This window comes from Seriola lalandi, unplaced genomic scaffold, assembly GCF_002814215.2.
Source record: "Seriola lalandi dorsalis isolate HSWRI2012SDOR001 ecotype SW California unplaced genomic scaffold, Sedor1 jcf7180002054336, whole genome shotgun sequence".
NCBI lineage: Eukaryota > Metazoa > Chordata > Actinopteri > Carangiformes > Carangidae > Seriola > Seriola lalandi.
Window position 1 is genome coordinate 906,451 of NW_019524889.1, and position 17,662 is coordinate 924,112.

At 41.2% G+C, this 17,662-nt stretch overlaps 1 protein-coding gene across 1 annotated transcript in view; it reads left to right on the forward strand.

The window, feature by feature from the left end:
* dnah5 (dynein, axonemal, heavy chain 5) overlaps positions 1-17,662 on the forward strand; it is a 96,360-nt gene that overhangs the window by 57,385 nt on the left and 21,313 nt on the right. The window contains exons 65-73 of the mRNA XM_087174306.1: positions 599-775; positions 3,076-3,279; positions 4,436-4,615; positions 7,083-7,220; positions 9,003-9,138; positions 9,403-9,584; positions 10,039-10,173; positions 11,742-11,897; positions 16,925-17,107. Coding sequence (XP_087030432.1) covers positions 599-775; positions 3,076-3,279; positions 4,436-4,615; positions 7,083-7,220; positions 9,003-9,138; positions 9,403-9,584; positions 10,039-10,173; positions 11,742-11,897; positions 16,925-17,107 — 1,491 coding nt within the window. The remainder of the gene's footprint in view (positions 1-598; positions 776-3,075; positions 3,280-4,435; positions 4,616-7,082; positions 7,221-9,002; positions 9,139-9,402; positions 9,585-10,038; positions 10,174-11,741; positions 11,898-16,924; positions 17,108-17,662) is intronic.

Sequence of the window (17,662 nt, forward strand, 5' to 3'; positions counted from 1 at the left end):
ATTTGTCTGTATATAAATATGGTATTTGCATTGTACTTTCTGGATGTGAATATTTATAATTCTGATTATTTGTGATTTACTGTAGCTGTATGTGCAGGTATTTGTGGATGCACGTGAACAGCAGTGAAATTAATTATGTTTCCTTGCATGAATAAGTAGAAGTAGAATCTGCATCAATCAGGCAGTGCTGTTGTAGTTTTATGCAAAAATAGAAATTGAGCAGAAAATAAATAGTAAATAACCGTTCATTGCTGGAATTAGTGTGACTTTAAAGTGGATACATTTGGATCTATTGTATTAGTGTTTACTTAAGTGAAGTTCCTGCAGTGTGTGAAACAAGACAAATTATATATTATCATTATTTTTATTGTCTTTCATTTCCATGTCAACATGCCTGTGTGTCTCGTACATCTCAGGTCAATGAGTGTTTGCTTTGAGTAATAACCGAAATTGAAGTTTTATACAGGGGTGTCTATATAGTGATAACACAATAAAAACTAGATTATATGTTATTTTTGTTTTGTTGATAATGAAGAAGGAATAAAAGTCCATATTGCATTGATTCATTGCCACGTTTATATATTGTGCATATACACAGGTGTTGAAGGAGGTGACAGTAAAAGCCCAGGCAGCAGAGCGAGTGAAGGTCGAGGTGCAGAAAGTGAAGGACAAGGCCCAGGCCATTGTAGACAGCATCTCAGCTGACAAGGCCATTGCTGAGGAGAAACTTGAAGCTGCTCGGCCAGCTCTTGAGGAGGCAGAGGCTGCACTGCAGGTGTGGGACTTAGACTTAATACCTCCCCGACTGATGTTTTTCTCGCTCTCTTACTTTGTGTTGCTTCAGGCCGCCACTTAGAGCCTTCTGTGACTCACTATCTGTAACTGCATGCTGGCATGATATGATCCCCGGGTGTCTCCTCAACTTTATGTCCCTCAGGTGTACAGGTTCAACTATAAACTTAAGCAAAAACAAGAGCTGAAGATTGATGCACTGCCCACACAAAGTATTTATATACTGTATATCCTCTCATCCTGATTGCTCTGACTCTCCGTACTTTGGTGCTACAGGAGTCTTCATGTTGTTTTCAGCTTGTCCGGAATGCTGCTGTTAGGAAGACTGTTGTTACTTTTGTTTCCAGAGGGGAAAAAAGAATTTCAATTATCAAAGGAAATAAGAATTTTCATGAGGACATTCCCTGTAATTCTGCATACGTGCACAAATTATTGTGAATATATTTGTTTTATTTAAAGAATACATTATAACTGCACATAGTATTGATGAGTTCCTGTATGCAGTGTGAATATGGCTTTATTTTCATGTGCCTCATCTACCTAAATTAATGACTGTCATTCAAACCTACTGTATCATGCATTACTGCTCCTCATAATGTTCTCTGCCATCCTAGATGTCTGAGCACAGGTTTGCCCTAAAAGATGCCTGAGGGTTCAAAATTGTCAGTAAACTGAGTTGGAGCAATTTATTGTGTTCACTATGTGTTGCTTAAAACCTCCCCCACCAATATCTTTCTTGCTCTCTTACTTTGTGTTGCTTCAGGGCACCACTCAGAGCCTTCTGTGACTTGCTATCTGTAAGTGCATGCAGGCTCTGCCTATTGCCTTCTCACCCTGGTGTATGTGTATGTGTAAGAGCGGGTGTGTCTAAAGTTAGCATGGTGCTCTGGGCCTGGAGCTGTGCTGTAATTAAAGCTCTCCTCCTGGGTAGATGAATGCATACAGATCTCACTACGGCAGGGCCCTGATTAGAATTTTTATCTTGCTGCTGTGGATGGAAGCTTTAATTTTTACAAACGGGCAACCCTGGGCAGTCCGTTGAGATTGATGATCATGCATTTTAGATCATGTTTTTTTCAAGTGCTATAGAATGTTTTAAATAGAGCTGTCACTTAACGCTCTATGGTGCACTGAGGTTGTAAAATTAAAGACATTTTGCGACTCAATCAAGAAGCTGCTTCACCTCTGCTGGCAGGTGAGTCCAAGGCATTTATTATGAGCATCTGCAGGTTATTCACATCACAACGACACATTAGAGTCATTTCTATAGTTTACCCTCTTAATAGTATTTACATCTAGTTTGTGCTCTTACTGTAACCCAGAGACGATGTTTGGAAAAATACAGTTTCTTATATCACAATATATTTCTCTGATTTTTGGGTAATGGTATTTTCATGTGACTCATGTATTGGTGTGAGCGATGTGTGTGTATATATAAAAGTCAAAGGTAACAATGCTATTCTATAACATAGTAGTGGCCGTCATGCAAAGGAACAAAGCTTGTTTGGCTGATAGACTGACTGCTGATCAGATTGTCTGCTGGCTGATTCTCTGGTGGGAGAAATAACGTAAAGAGAAGAGAGCAGAAACAAGGAAAGTAAAACAGGAAAAGAGATGAGACAAGCAGGCAGGGGAGGTGAGGCAGCCAAACAACTCTCACTTGGACATTTTCTTTTACTCTCCTGCTTTCGCTCTCATTTTAATCAGTCCCTTGAGGTAATGCTCTGTCCCTCTTTGCAGAACTCTTCTCATTTTGTTGGAGTTTACACTCAGTCTTCATGGTTTCTTTGTTTCTCTCTATCTCTCCTTGTCACACTTCCTCTGCTTTATATTGTCAAACTGCAGCATTGTGTGTCCTGTCATAGAAAGATGTAATTAATAACAAATTACTTTATTCTTTTTTTCTCATCTCAGTTTATTCTCTCTCTACTCCTCCTTATACCTCATTGTGTGCCCTGTGTACATCCAATTTGTTTGTCAACTTAAATTCTCTTTCCTCATTAACCCCCCCCCCCCACACACACACACACACACACACACACACACACACACACACCCACACACACACACACACACATTTCCTGTCTTCCCATTTACAGAGATGGGCACAAAGAGTAATTACAACATAGAAAGAAAAATATGCCAGTGTAATTGCTTTCCTTGTTTTATTGTTATGAGTGTCCTGACTCTGCTGTAAAATACACTTAAAGACTAGACCTTCGTTAACCTATGTTGTCCTTATTTTCTTATTGTCTAAATCCTTTTCTCTCTTTACCCACTCAGACAATCAAACCATCAGACATAGCCACTGTACGCACACTCGGCCGCCCCCCTCACCTCATCATGCGGATCATGGACTGCGTACTGCTGCTCTTCCAGAGGCGGGTCAACACAGTAAAGATTGACCCAGAGAAGAACTGCAACACGCCGTCATGGCAAGAGTCCTTGAAACTAATGACAGCTGGAAACTTCCTGGGCAGTCTGCAGGTACGCTCGCTAATGTCCACTTTATACAGTTGAGATTGAAGTAAGGTGTAGATGCTGCAGAGGGCTTGCTCACATATGCTATAAACCATACGATTTGGGTGATATATATATCGTAGAGTTATTTACCATATAGAAGATGGAAAGGTAAAATTGTTGTACATGCATTACTGAAAGACCAGACCTTCCATCAAATTTGTTTTGTAAAATGAAATCAGAAAACATAAGGCTAAAATCTTATGTTGGTGGGTACTAACCAAAATAAAATAATTTCAGGAAATATCAGCATTACACTCTTCAATAACATCCCAGTGTAACTTATCCTTTTTCTCAGATGTTACAAATGCTGTATTTTACTGTTTGTAACAATAACAATATTAATAAAACTTGTGTATACTCTTGTACATATTGGCTCAAGAGATCAGAAATACAGGTTTGGCCCAGTAAAATAATAAGCAAATTTGAATCCACAACAGTCCACAGCTCTTCTTAGATCATCAACTTGTTCCAATTTTACATCCCTGTCATTGTTGCTCTCTCTCTCTCTCTCTCTCTCTCTCTCTCTCTCTCTCTCTCTCTCTCTCTCTCTCTCTCTCTCTCACACATCGTTTTTCCTGCTACTTCTATGTCATCTCTCTCATATCGTTTTTCCTGCTACTTCTATGTCATCTCTTGTCACCCAACACCACTGCACCAGGTCTTTTATCTTACCTGTGTACCTCTGTATCTTATATTTTTTCTTTTTGCTTCCTTACCTTTTTAAGTCACCCACTCTTCTCTCCATATTTTTTTTTTTTTCTGTTCCTCTTGGATTCATCTGTCCCTCATATCTGCATCCGAACTTCTCTGCCCTGTTTCTTTTTTTATACTTACACTCTGTCTCACTCTCACAACTCGTCTCTCATTTATTGCAGATACCTGTACTAGCTGTTCCCCTCCTCTATCTTTATGTCACATAGTCAAAATTCATCTGTGTATCTTCATCATTTCTCTTACAGTCATTATTTTTAAGTAACAGGGGAGTTACATGTGTGATTAATCCATAGCCCATATTCTTTTTATATTGACTGAAAAAGTCCAGGTCCTTTTTTTAATTTAGAAAATTCTCTTCTCTCCCCTCTGCCCTTCCATGTTTTCTCCCCCTCTATCTGCCTTGCAGCAATTCCCCAAAGACACCATTAATGAGGAAATGGTAGAGCTGCTGCAGCCTTATTTTGACATGCCCGACTACAACATTGAAACAGCCAAGAGGGTGTGTGGCAATGTGGCCGGCCTTGCATCTTGGACAAAAGCCATGGCCTCCTTCTTCTCCATCAACAAGGAGGTCTTACCCTTGAAGGTAACATACAGATCCAGCACAGTGATGCAGCAGAAGATGAAACAGAACTGCTGTAGACAGTATATGGCATTAAAATTGGAATATAAAAATACTTCAAGTGAAGTTGTTATTGGTTGCGTGGACCCATAGATGATTGAAATTATCTGCTGTAAAATCCACTTTACATAAGCAGACTTATGTCATCCACTTAAATGTCCCCTTACACACATTATGATGCACCTGTCATCACATCAACAAACACAAATAACACCAGTGTGTACACACACACACACACACATACACACACAGATACGCACACACAGATATGCACGCTTGCACATGCAGACACTGGGCAAAGTCCATGGCCTCCTACTCTTCCACTCTGATTATTCAGGAACACTTACTGTGGAGCAGAGCGGTTGTTTTTCTGCAGAGAAACCCTGGGCTACAGAAACAGAACAGACTGTCTCTGATATGAAAGGATTTATTCATATCCCCACACTTTGGCAGAAACAATTTGCTGATGATGTAGGTAATAGAAGTACCCCAAAGAATTTAGACTGACAGACAAAGAGAAAATTAGGCTTTGAAATTAAATAAAAATAAAATTGGGTGCATCTCGAGTCAAGTTCCCAGGGCCAATTTCAATTTAATCATATTAATTGGTGTCCGGCAATTTAGATTACTCTCTGTAGGGTGAATTAAGAGTTTGGTTGGTGTGTGTGTGGGTGAACATCAGAAAACTTATTTTAAGATAATAACTTCCTCATCTTCATTTAGTAGTAATAATCATAATAATATTGAATATGAAAATCAGGCTCTTACATCAGCAAAAGATTAAATTTACAAAGTCAAACCAATGTCAAGGTTTGACTTATGAATTAGCTTAATTATGAATGAGCTTTTGAAACTCAGCTTTTCTACAACAAAATGAAATGAGATATACTGATTTCTACAGTAAAGGTTCTGTTAATATCGAAGTGACTGACGTCTTTTTTTTTTTACATTCAAGCTGCACTAATTAAATGCTTCTATGCACTGGCACTTCAGTGTTAATTCCATATACACATGCTGACAGCAGAAAATGGTGCAGAGCTACACACCAAACACTGCACACCAAACCCTTGATTAATACACATGCTCAGAGTACTGGGATTATGTCTAGAAAAAGCAACATTATAAGCTATAGTATATTTCACCAGTTCATAGGTGTTTTCACCTGTTTGCTACAGCCAGTGATTTCATGCAAATGTCCCAAGTCCTTTTTTTCTAGTTTGTCTTCCTGCCACTGCAGTCTGGATGTCTGATGCATTACAATAATTTAAAAGGTTCAACTAGAATGTAGTTATACTTTTTGATTGTGTTCGCTAGAACTTTGCCTGATGATCACCTCTGCTTGCCCTTCAGTCATTGTATTGTTCCTTTTTACGTTTAAATCCCTCCTTTTTTCCAGGTCTCATTTTCCTACTTATTTCGACCTCTGCCACTTTTCTCCATTTTATTTGCACCTTTATGTTTCTGCTCTGTCCTGATCCTTTTTCACATCTTCTCTTTCTCTCTCTTTTACACACATGCACACACATGCACATACATTATGTTTTTCCCTTATTCTGTACAACCTCCATGAGAACTCTCTGCCTCTCCTCTTTGATCCTGACCTTTTGCTTTCGTGTGGAACACAGCCTGGCAAATTGATTTTTTGGTTTCCAGCTCAGTGGTAGCTTCCTTTTAAGCTGGCCAGCCACGCTGCCAGACAGAGATACAGTTAGACAGACAGGCAGGCAGAAAGACAGGCAGGGATGGTCCTCTCAATTAATATTAAATGAATACTCCAGATTTCGTCTTCTACAGGCCACCCAAACGCAGTCAGACACACAAACACTTATACATACTCACAACTTTTCTCCAAATCTGTGTTTCTAAATGTCTTGCAGTGCTTTCTCCACAGCCCCAGCTCTACCCAGAAAATATCCTTTCTGCTTTTCCTTGCTCGTCCTCAGCTTCCCTTTCCTCCTCCCTTGCCCTTCTCATCACCCCTTTACCACTGTTTATTTCCAGTTTCTATCTATTGCCCCCATTTTCTCCTGTAAAGCTCTGTTCTTGCATCTCCAGTTTGACTACTCAAGCTCTTAGTCCCTACATCTGCGCCTGTGACACATCTTTACAGTTCCAAAATCTAAAAAGATGTATTTTCTACATTTTTACCTCCAATCCTTTTTTTAAATAACGTTTTAAATTTATTTGTTTGTTTTTGCTCTCTAGACAGAACTGTCCCAATTTTTCTTCAGATAAAACACTCATTCCTAACACATTTCTCTTTTTCTGTCAAATCCTCCATATGTTCACCTCATCTGCTCTTTCCTTTCTTTTGTCTTTTCTCTCCTCCTATCTCTCTGTGAACTGACCATGACCCCTGCAGGCTTTTGCAATAAAGGAATCACATATCCCTTTGTCTCGCTCTCTCTCTCCCTCTTCCCTTCTTTATTAGGCTAACTTGGCTGTGCAGCAGAATCGTCTGGCCATAGCTAATGTGGACCTTCAGAAGGCTCAGGCTGAGCTGGATGCCAAGCAGGCAGAGCTGGATGTGGTACAGGGGGAGTATGAAAAGGCCATGATGGAGAAACAGGTCAATAGTTTTATTTACCCTCCTTGAAACACATAAATAAATCAGGTTACCACACAAAACAGGAACAGTATGTGCTCGAAAGACAACTGAAACAATAATTGGATCATGTGATCTGAACAGATGTGATATGAATTATTTAATGGGTGCTGCCGCTTCTACACCTGGAGCTTTATAGCATCATCGTTTATTTAATGTAAATGTAATAAATACTTACGATATGAGCTACCTTGCACAAACTGGTGACATTTCAGTGACTTTTTCTCTTTTAAAAAATGTATTAAAATGAATTAATATCAGATAACAGCTCCTACAACTGGACATCTAGTGTTGTACTGTTCCACTGACGCCTCTAATATACTGAGGAATTACAATATTAATATGCTTAGCTGAGTTTTAATAGCACATGACATTGCACTGCTGAGCCTGGATCCAAACTGGTGATCCCATTTTCTTTCGTAATTCACTTACCTTTATATGGCTGGCACAACTGTCTTTGTGCTTTATTGATTCAGTTCATGATTTCCTGGAACAATGATATTTTATTCTCTATCTCAGCTTACTCCTGTCCTTTTACAGCAGCAGTAAGTTTCTAAGTTAAAGCATATTGTTCATGAGTGGAAAAAATGTTGAACAAAGTGAACATTAAATTATGACCTTAATTAAGATTAATAAAAGTCTGTAAGTAGTGTCTTTACCTGTGTCTGTTTGTTAAAAAATATACATTTCTTAATCTTATGCTGTCCTGAGAGACATGCAACCATGCTATTTATGACCAAGCTGTGCTTCTTGAAGGTAGGGTAGAAAGCCTTAACTTGCTGCTCATGATTGAACATCCTACCATCATAATATAGTGTTTTAACAAAATCTCAGCACATCAAATGAGCTGCTCCTTTTTTTTTTTTTTAAATAAAATAGATGAGCCTGTAAACTGAATTCCCAGAAATCAACTCTTTAAAACACAGCCGGAAGACCTGTGATAACCTGCAACAAAACATGGAAACGGAAAAATTACTCAACCTGAGTTACCCTAGTGCCGCTTTTTAAATGAATGCCGCTAACATCAGTGATAGACTGTCAATTGTGTCTACTGTGTTTGTGTTTTTCAACATCAGTACTATGTGTTCTGTGACAAATAACATGTAAATGGAACAGTATTTGCGTCAACACTCCCTGATTAGGAAATCTGGACAGCCCAAGTTGACTCTTTTCATAATTTTGTGATTAGGACGCAGAGCTGTTCATCTCTAGGGGCCAAAAGCGAGATCGACGGCCTCGTTGCAAGCATTTGAGGCTCAGACAATGGCTGTTAGGCAGTCTATTAGACAAACAACCATATTATTGACAGTGCACAACTGATAGAGATAATTGTGATAAATAGCTTAGAGGTGCCAGTGATCTTTGGCGATACTTTTTAAAAGAAAGATTATTTGGGAATTGACATAGGACAAACGTACAAACAGAAAATGCAAACATATGCATCCATCCATCTATTGAGCTGATGCAAGCCTAACCCAGCATGGTAGAGGTAGGCTAAGACATACAGACAGACAACATTCAGAGAGTTTAAATTAACCTAACCTGCATGTCTTTGTACTGAGGCACATGGAGGAATTTCAGTACTGATGTGAACATGCACTGTGTCTTTATACACAGAACTGAGATTGCTATAAATATGTAGACATACAGAAAATGACTGGTTGAATGAGGGTTAGATGGATTGATGAAGAGCAAGTTGGACACATCAACCCACTGACCTGTTTATCTGCCCTCTCTTCCCATCAGACACTGCTGGAGGATGCTGAGCGCTGCAGACACAAAATGCAGACAGCGTCCAGTCTCATCAGCGGTCTCGCTGGCGAGAAGGAGAGATGGACAGAGCAGAGCAAAGAGTTTGCTGCCCAAACCAAACGCCTTGTCGGTGGGTTTCAAAGCTTATTCCTAAACTTAACTGTTGGTCAAAAAATGTTGACATCAGAGAGATGTATCTGAAACTGAATAATCAATGTTTTATCATTGATAACAGATTTTTTAGAAATGTTGTTTGGATGTATAAGGCATGATTTGACAGCATTTCTGTCAGATGATTAATTAAACAAACAAGAAGTTACTATTAAATTACAAGCCCATGGAGTACAGTACTTTCAACAATATGTTCAATGACAGCTTTGTCTCCTTATTCCAGGTGATGTTCTTCTAGCCACAGCATTCCTCTCTTACTCCGGCCCCTTCAATCAGGAGTTTCGTAATCTCCTACTGAGTGACTGGCAGTGGGAGTTGAAGCAGCGTTGCATCCCATTTGGCAACAATCTCAATCTAACTGAACTGCTCATAGATGCACCCACTGTTAGCGAATGGAACCTACAGGTCAGTGATCTTCTTTGGTAACAACTACTGATCAAATCAACTAAAGAAATATTTTTAGTCCATATTGACGTTGTATACACAGTATGTGATTTATACTGTATGTTGCTGATCTATTTCCTTGGATAGGTGATTAGTAGATAAGCAGTGTTTGTGTTTACACAAAAACATCAGCATAATCACCAAAAACCCTACCTGGAGAATATCTGAAGTTAAAGAAACTTGACCTTTTCTGTATGAAACATATTACCTAGACATGGTATATATAGATTGCAGTTCACTGACTTATTTCATTCTTTACACGATAAATGTGTTTATCGTATCAATGTGTGCTGCTGCTAAATGAAATAGCACTGTAGAAAAAAACAGATTAGTTATATGCATTTGAATTAGGTGGCATTTGCTTAAGTAAACACACGGATTGAGCCTCACCAGTCATTTGTTTGTCATCTCATAGGGGCTCCCCAGTGATGACCTTTCTATTCAGAATGGCATCATTGTCACCAAAGCTGCCCGCTTCCCCCTCCTTATTGACCCACAGACGCAAGGAAAAATCTGGATTAAGAACAAGGAAACCAGGAATGAGCTGCAGGTTTGGGATTTTTTTTTTTTCATTTTTGCACTCTTTGTATTGTTGTTTATTGTGTTGCCCTTTTGCCCATCAATCGACACTAAAAAACTCATAATTAAAAAAGTGAAAGCATGTTTGTATAAATATTTTTTAATTAATTCAAACAACACAAACGGTAATCTCTTATTTACAAAAATATTCAGATTCTTTGCTGTGACACTACAAACTGTGATTAGGTGCGAACTGTGTGCTTTATTTATCATTGATATGTGTCTCTTGACTGGAGTCTGTTGCAAATTGAATTACACGTACAAAGTACTAAATAAAGGTCCTGAAACATTTGGAAATGCAAGATTTCAGTTTGATTTTTACTAAATTTGCAAAAATGTCTGAAGATAGGTTTTCAGTTTGTCATATTGGGTTAGTGAGTATTTTTTCCTTTTAGAATTAAATCTAAAGCACAAAAAAGTATGAAAAAATGAAGAGTCTGAATACTTATGCAGCCACTGTATGTGACGTGTTTGCTGCTACATTCTGTAATGTATGATGAGGGCATAGCAATGAAAATACAAGAACAGCAGCAGCACTCTGGTGGGTCAATTAATTATGTTGCATAATCATCTTTTCACAATATAATTTCCAAAAGCCACTGATGGCCTGCAGTGTGTCAAGTTACTGTTTCTGTGTTTTCATTATTTTTGTTATAGTGTAGAATTGCCAAAAAATGACATTAAACGGAATAGTAGATCATAAATAACATGTTCAACTCAGCTACACCAACCTTAAGTCAGAATATCAATGTCATTACTTTTCATGGCTACCAAATTAATATGTAGCTTCCAGCTTCGTAATGTGAGATTTTGATTTTCAGCAGCCTCTAAAATCTTCACATTGCTTGTTGTAATACTCCTAGATCCTCAGATTCTGTAGTGTTGTTTTTGCCCTCTAGTCCTTTCCATTGTTCAACATGCTTTTCCTTCGCAAAATTCTGCTGGCGTAATAAGACCAGCCAAGGTCAGTGGCCCTGTTAGGGGCAATCTCTCAGCCGAGTGAATGCATTCTGCGATCCCATTATGAGTTTCCTGAAGACGCATTCCCCTAAGCAGCGGGTTTAAAGCCCTTCCACAAGTCACCTCATTAGACCAACTGTATTTTTTTTTTTTTAAATATATGGTTTTCTAAAAATCTTAAGTGATGTATTATTAGTTTGGATTGTCACAATTCCCAGACAGAGGCTGGCCTTTGTAGCTTAGGAGAAGGAGGGAATGAGCGAGAAGTCAAATGTATCCCTCTCCTCAACAGAATCAGATCCTCCTCACTTTCCGTTTTTTTTTAATTGAGTGATTAGCTCACTAGTCTGGCATCAGTCTGTTGGAAACAAATGTGACTGCTGTTGAGGTGATTATATTTTAAAATCAACACATATTTACTTCTGTGTTACACAAAACATTTGAGATTTCCCTCAATGGGAGCATTGATTCCTTCAAAGGGGCAGTGGCTTCCAGCTGCCAACTGCATTCCAGATTGAGATCACACAAATGCCATTTTTAAATCCATCTATTAACTAGAGGTTAATTTTTCTGTCTTAGATCACCTCACTGAACCATAAGTACTTCAAGAACCACCTGGAGGATAGTCTGTCTCTCGGGCATCCCCTTTTGATTGAGGACGTAGGGGAGGAGTTGGACCCTGCACTCGACAACATCCTGGAGAAAAACTTCATCAAAACTGGCTCCACTTACAAGGTAACATGGCAGATATAACCATCCTAAGATCTTTGTGTACCAGATTTCTTTTTTTTTTTTTTTTTACCTTGTTTAGAGGCGTGTGAAATGGACTGGTGTGTTTTGAGTGCTGGTCAGAGGCACGATGGGACTTTGGGGCCAGTTCCGTCCTACTATGCCAGCTGTCACACCTGTACTGATGCAGGTTGATTAGCTCACAAAGGGGAAAACAAGCCTGTTCACTGGCAGTGCAGACCATGGGTTGTGTTGGCTGGAGGTGGAGATGGTCTTTGGTTTCTTTAATCATGCCAGCTGGAGCACCTGACCCAAATCATGTTAACTGTCTGGGGACAGATTAAAATGTGCTCAGTGAGCTTGGTCACTCACAGTGTGTGTTTTATTGTGTGCAGACTCAGTGACTGTACAGAATCATTCCTTCCTATTTCCTATTTTTCTGGGTCTGTGGTATAATTGATTTCATGTTTTCCACTTTTTTGTTCAATTTAGAGAAGTTCAGCTGCACTAACTCTTTTAAAAGGGTTTTATACTGTAGCAAATTGTGGTCTCTTTTGACTCATTACTGTAGGTATCTTTTTAAAACCCACCAGTAACCAGGGAAATTTATTTTACAACTTAGAGCAAGGTTAAGTAGAGAAACACATTTTTTTTACTGCTGTTGTTTATTGAAATACTAAAAACTTCAATTTTTCTTTCTCTAGTTGAGTGTTACTGACACTTTAGATGCTTGTTCATAAACATAGTCAAGGATTTACTTTTGTTTTGTTTATTGACACTTAAAAATATCAGACATGTTACAGACATTTTGTCTTGCCATATGGATTGAACTCAATAATTACCTAGACAGATAGTTACTGCTGTAAAATTGTTGTTAGAAAATTAAGATGATTCAGATGATTCACTGATGAGGTTCTATTTGTAAGTTTATGTAAGTCAAGTACACAGTTTTTCTAGTCTATGATCGACTTTGTAGTCGTATCATCAGACCTGCGGCCGCATGTTTTGGACACTCGGGTGAAGAGAGGAGCAGAGTTGTCAACCGACCACCACCTGGTGATGAGTTGGATCAGATGGCGGGGGAAGACGCCGCGCAGACCTGGCAGGCCCAAACGGGTTGTGAGGGTCTGCTGGGAAAGCCTGGCGGAAGAACCCGTCAAGATGATTTTCAACACACACCTCCGGCAGAGCTTCGATCGCGTCCCGAGGGCGGTGGGGGACATTGAGTCCGAATGGGCCTTGTTCCGCTCTGCTATTGTTGAGGCGGCTGTTGCAAGCTGCGGCCGCAAGGTAGCTGGGACCAGTCGTGGCGGTAACCCCCGTACCCGCTGGTGGACACCAGGGGTGGGGGAAGCCCTCAGGCTGAAGAAGGAGGCCTACTGGTTGGCCTGTGGGTCTCCGGAATCAGCTGACTGGTACCGGCGGGCCAAGCGGGGTGCAGCCGCGGCAGTTGCTGAGGCAAAAACTCGGGCGTGGGAGGAGTTCGGTGAGACAATGGAGGAAGACTATCGTTCGGCTCCAAAAAGGTTTTGGCAAACCGTCCGGCGCCTCAGGGGAGGAAGGCGGCAACTCGCTCACACTGTTTACAGTGGGGGCGGGGAACTGCTGACATCAACTGAGGATATAGTCGGACGGTGGAAGGCATACTTTAAGGAGCTCCTCAATCCCACCAACACGTATTCCATGGAGGAAACAGAGCCAAGAGACCTGGGGATGGATGGTCTAATCTCCGGGGCAGAAGTCGCCGAGGTAGTGAAACAACTGCGCGGTGGCGGAGCCCCGGGGGTTGATGAGATCCGCCCTGGGTATCTCAAGGCTCTGGATGTTGTAGGACTGTCTTGGTTGACACGCCTCTTCAACATTGCGTGGACATCGGGGGCAGTGCCCCTGGAGTGGCAAACCGGGGTGGTGGTCCCCATCTTTAAGAAGGGAGACCAGAGGGTGTGTTCCAACTACCGGGGAATTGCACTCCTCAGCCTCCTTGGTAAGGTCTATGCCAGGGTACTGGAAAAGAGGGTCCGGTCGATACTTGAACCTCAGATCGATGAGGAGCAATGTGGTTTTCGTCCTGGGCGTGGAACTGTGGACCAGCTCTTTACCCTCGCTAGGGTGCTGGAGGGGGTCATGGGAGTTTGCCAATCCAGTCCACATGTGTTTTGTGGATTTGGAGAAAGCTTACGACCGTGTTCCCAGGGGCTCCCTGTGGGGGGCGCTCCGGGAGTATGGGGTGGATGGCCCCTTGTTAGCGGCCATTAAGTCCCTGTACCAAAGGAGTGTGAGTCTGGTTCGCGTAGCCGGCAGTAAGTCGGACCTGTTCCCGGTGAGGGTTGGACTCCGCCAGGGCTGCCCCTTTGTCACCGGTTCTGTTCATAACTTTTATGGACAGAATTTCTAGGCGCAGCCGGGTGGTGGACGGGTTTGGGTTCGGTGGCGGGAGGATCTCGTCTCTGCTTTTTGCGGGTGATGTGGTCCTCTTAGCTTCATCGAGCGCTGACCTTCAGCTCTCGCTGGGGCGGTTCGCGGCCGAGTGTGAAGCGGCTGGCATGAAGATCAGCACCTCCAAGTCTGAGGCCATGGTTCTCAGCCGGAAACGGGTGGATTGCCCGCTCCGGGTCGGGGGGGGGGGGGGGGGGGGGGGAGGCTCTGCCTCAGGTGGAGGAGTTTAAGTATCTCGCGATCTTGTTCACGAGTGAGGGTAGGATGGAGCGGGAGATCGACAGGCGGATTGGGGCGGTGTCAGTAGTGATGCGGGCGCTGAATCGGTCCGTTGTGGGGAAGAGGGAGCTAAGCCGGAAGGCGAAGCTCTCGATTTTCCGGTCGATCTACGTTCCGATCCTCACCTATGGTCATGAGCTTTGGGTAATGACCGAAAGAACGAGATCGCGAATACAAGCGGCCGAAATGAGTTTCCTCCGCAGGGTGGCCGGGCTCAGCCTTAGAGATAGGGCGAGGAGCTCGGTCATCCGGGAGGGACTCGGAGTAGAGCCGCTGCTCCTCCATGTCGAGAGGAGCCAGTGCCAGGTGGTTCGGGCATCTGGTGAGGATGCCTCCTGGACGCCTCCCCGGGGAGGTGTTTCGGGCATGTCCCACCGGGAGGAGGCCTCGGGGCCGACCAAGGACACGCTGGAGAGATTATATCTCTCGGCTGGCGTTGGAACGCCTCGGGATTCTCCCGGAGGAACTGGTGGAAGTGGCTGGGGAGAGGGCCGTCTGGACCTCTTTGCTGAGGCTGCTGCCCCCGCGACCCGGATCCGGATAAGCGGGAGACGACGACGACGAAGTACACAGTTTTTTTTTCTGTGCCTTGTTCAAGTAGTGGTGTTGTATTTTTTAGCAGCTAAGTGTGAGATGAGAAGAAAATGTTAATATCCAGGCCATAATCAGCCCCTAAATATCACCATTAGTGAGGTCATTTAATTAGCACTTAAAATCATTTCAAATTAAATCTAATAGACAAACATGATGTTCCTGCATTTAATATGTAGCCGCACTCAAAGTGATTTCTACCATGGCAAGTCTAATGAGTTCATAATGAGAGTGTAGGCCATTAAACAAAATTACAGTATTGTTCTTTAGAGTCTCACTGGCTTCAAGAAACTACATTTCCTGTTGATGAGAAGTGAAATCCAATATTGATCCCCCTCCCTGTTAGATATCTTTTATGTAATGTTCTGTTGGAGTGAGATATTTTTAATTTGGGAAATTGCAGAGAATGGTTTGAATGGTTATTATTTTGTCTGCATTTTATTAGCCAAAATGACATCCCTGAAGCAAGCTTTGAATGTTAATTCTGTGTATTACAGGAAATACAGAATTGCACGTGACAAGAAACTCTAAATTGGTCTTTCTGTCAATAAATTGGTTTGAGCTTTCCAAAAAGCATTTTTATTGCACACATAAATGTGTCTTTTCTGTCTTGCTTGTAAAGATTTGAGAAACAATTTCCACAAAACACAATTAAGAGCTTAGCGGAAATGCATTATTTGTGAATTTATTGTCGTACTGTATATCACAAGGATGGCTTTTTACTTCCCACTCTGTCTCACTCCAGCTCAAACACAAATATATATATATATATATATATATATATTTTTTTTTTTTTATATATATAAATAAAACTATACAGATTGTATTAGGTTGTGAGAAAGAGGCAGAGTTTAAGTCTGCTTACAGGCATTTCTCTCTCTCTCTCTCTCTCTCTCTCTCTCTCTCTCTCTCTCTCTCATTATCGCCTCTCAACTCGTGGCTCTGGCTGATGCTGGTTATTCAGCAGCTGACACAGCAGCAGCTGCCTCCCTCTGTCTCACGCATACATCAAACAAGCACACATGCATTGAACCTAAAGTACAACTGCAGGAAAACGTGCTCACACTCACACCTTATGGTGATTGCAAGTAAGCATATCTTCGATGCAGACAACATATTCAACCAGAAGTCTCTCGACTACCTAAGAGGCCTGAGTAGAGGTGTTTATGCTCTCCCTCGTACCTCTCTCTCCCACCCTTTCCTGAAAAGCTGTAATTTCTATTAATATCTTGGTGTGAGGACGAATTGAAGGTGTCTGCAGACAACAGCTCCAGGGAAAAACCGGCAGATGGATAATTAGAAGTTATACTGTCATGAGTAATTAAACGCTGATCAGAGCAAACACAAGCATATATCCACATACATGTGCACATGAATGGAAACACACAGGAAGTGTTTCTGTCAGTTGGCCTATTCATAAGTTGTTTTTTTTAAATTGTGGCTTTTGCGTAAATGACTGACTGACATGACAAATGTGTGACTGTGTTGTTATTTGTCTTCTTAAAGTGGTTTAGGAAGGATTTGAATAATCAAGACAAATAAATGCAGTAAAAAGAAAACTTCCCTCCACAAATTGCTTTTTACTGTACATGTGCTTTTGATCTTTATATATTGTATATGTATAGGTATTTTATATGCTCTTTATTTTTGGTATTGTGCTGATAATAAAGTCAATATTCTAACTGTAAATGAGTATGTGTCTTTGATACTCTGTTTTCCTTTTGCAGGTGAAAGTGGGTGACAAAGAGGTGGATGTGATGAAGGGTTTTAGGCTATATGTGACCACCAAGCTGCCTAATCCGGCTTACACCCCAGAAATCAGTGCTCGCACCTCCATCATTGACTTCACTGTCACCATGAGAGGACTGGAGGACCAGCTGCTGGGCAGAGTCATCCTCACAGAAAAACAGGTAAAGTTAATCAAAGAAAATGGTAGCCACTCTATTTATTTTAGCTACTTGTTTCAATTAAGATGTGACATACTGTTACATAGTTACCAATTAGTTTGTTTAAACTTCAGTATGTTTCTGCAGGAACAATATACCTCTGACTAAATGCAAATTCCTTAGATCATTGTATTTCCTGGGAGCCCTTGGAGACCATTTACATGCGGGCTTGCAACACCTCTTCCTACTGTGAACTTCATTTTCTCTCTCTGGCAAGCACAAGCTGTGTGACAATATAACTGAGAGGTTATTATCACCCTTTGAATATAGAACATGGCAATCACTACGCTCTTTAGACCCAATGTAAAGAAACAACCACACTCCCAGAAATAGTGCACATACAGGTGAAACTCAAAAAATTAGAATATTGTTCAAAAGTTCATTCAAGTCAGCAATTCAACTTCAAATGTGAAACTAACACGTGATATAAACTCAGTACATGCAAAGTGAGATATGTCAAGGCTTTATTTGTTATAATCTTGATGATCATGGCTTACAGTTTTTGAAAACCCCAAATTC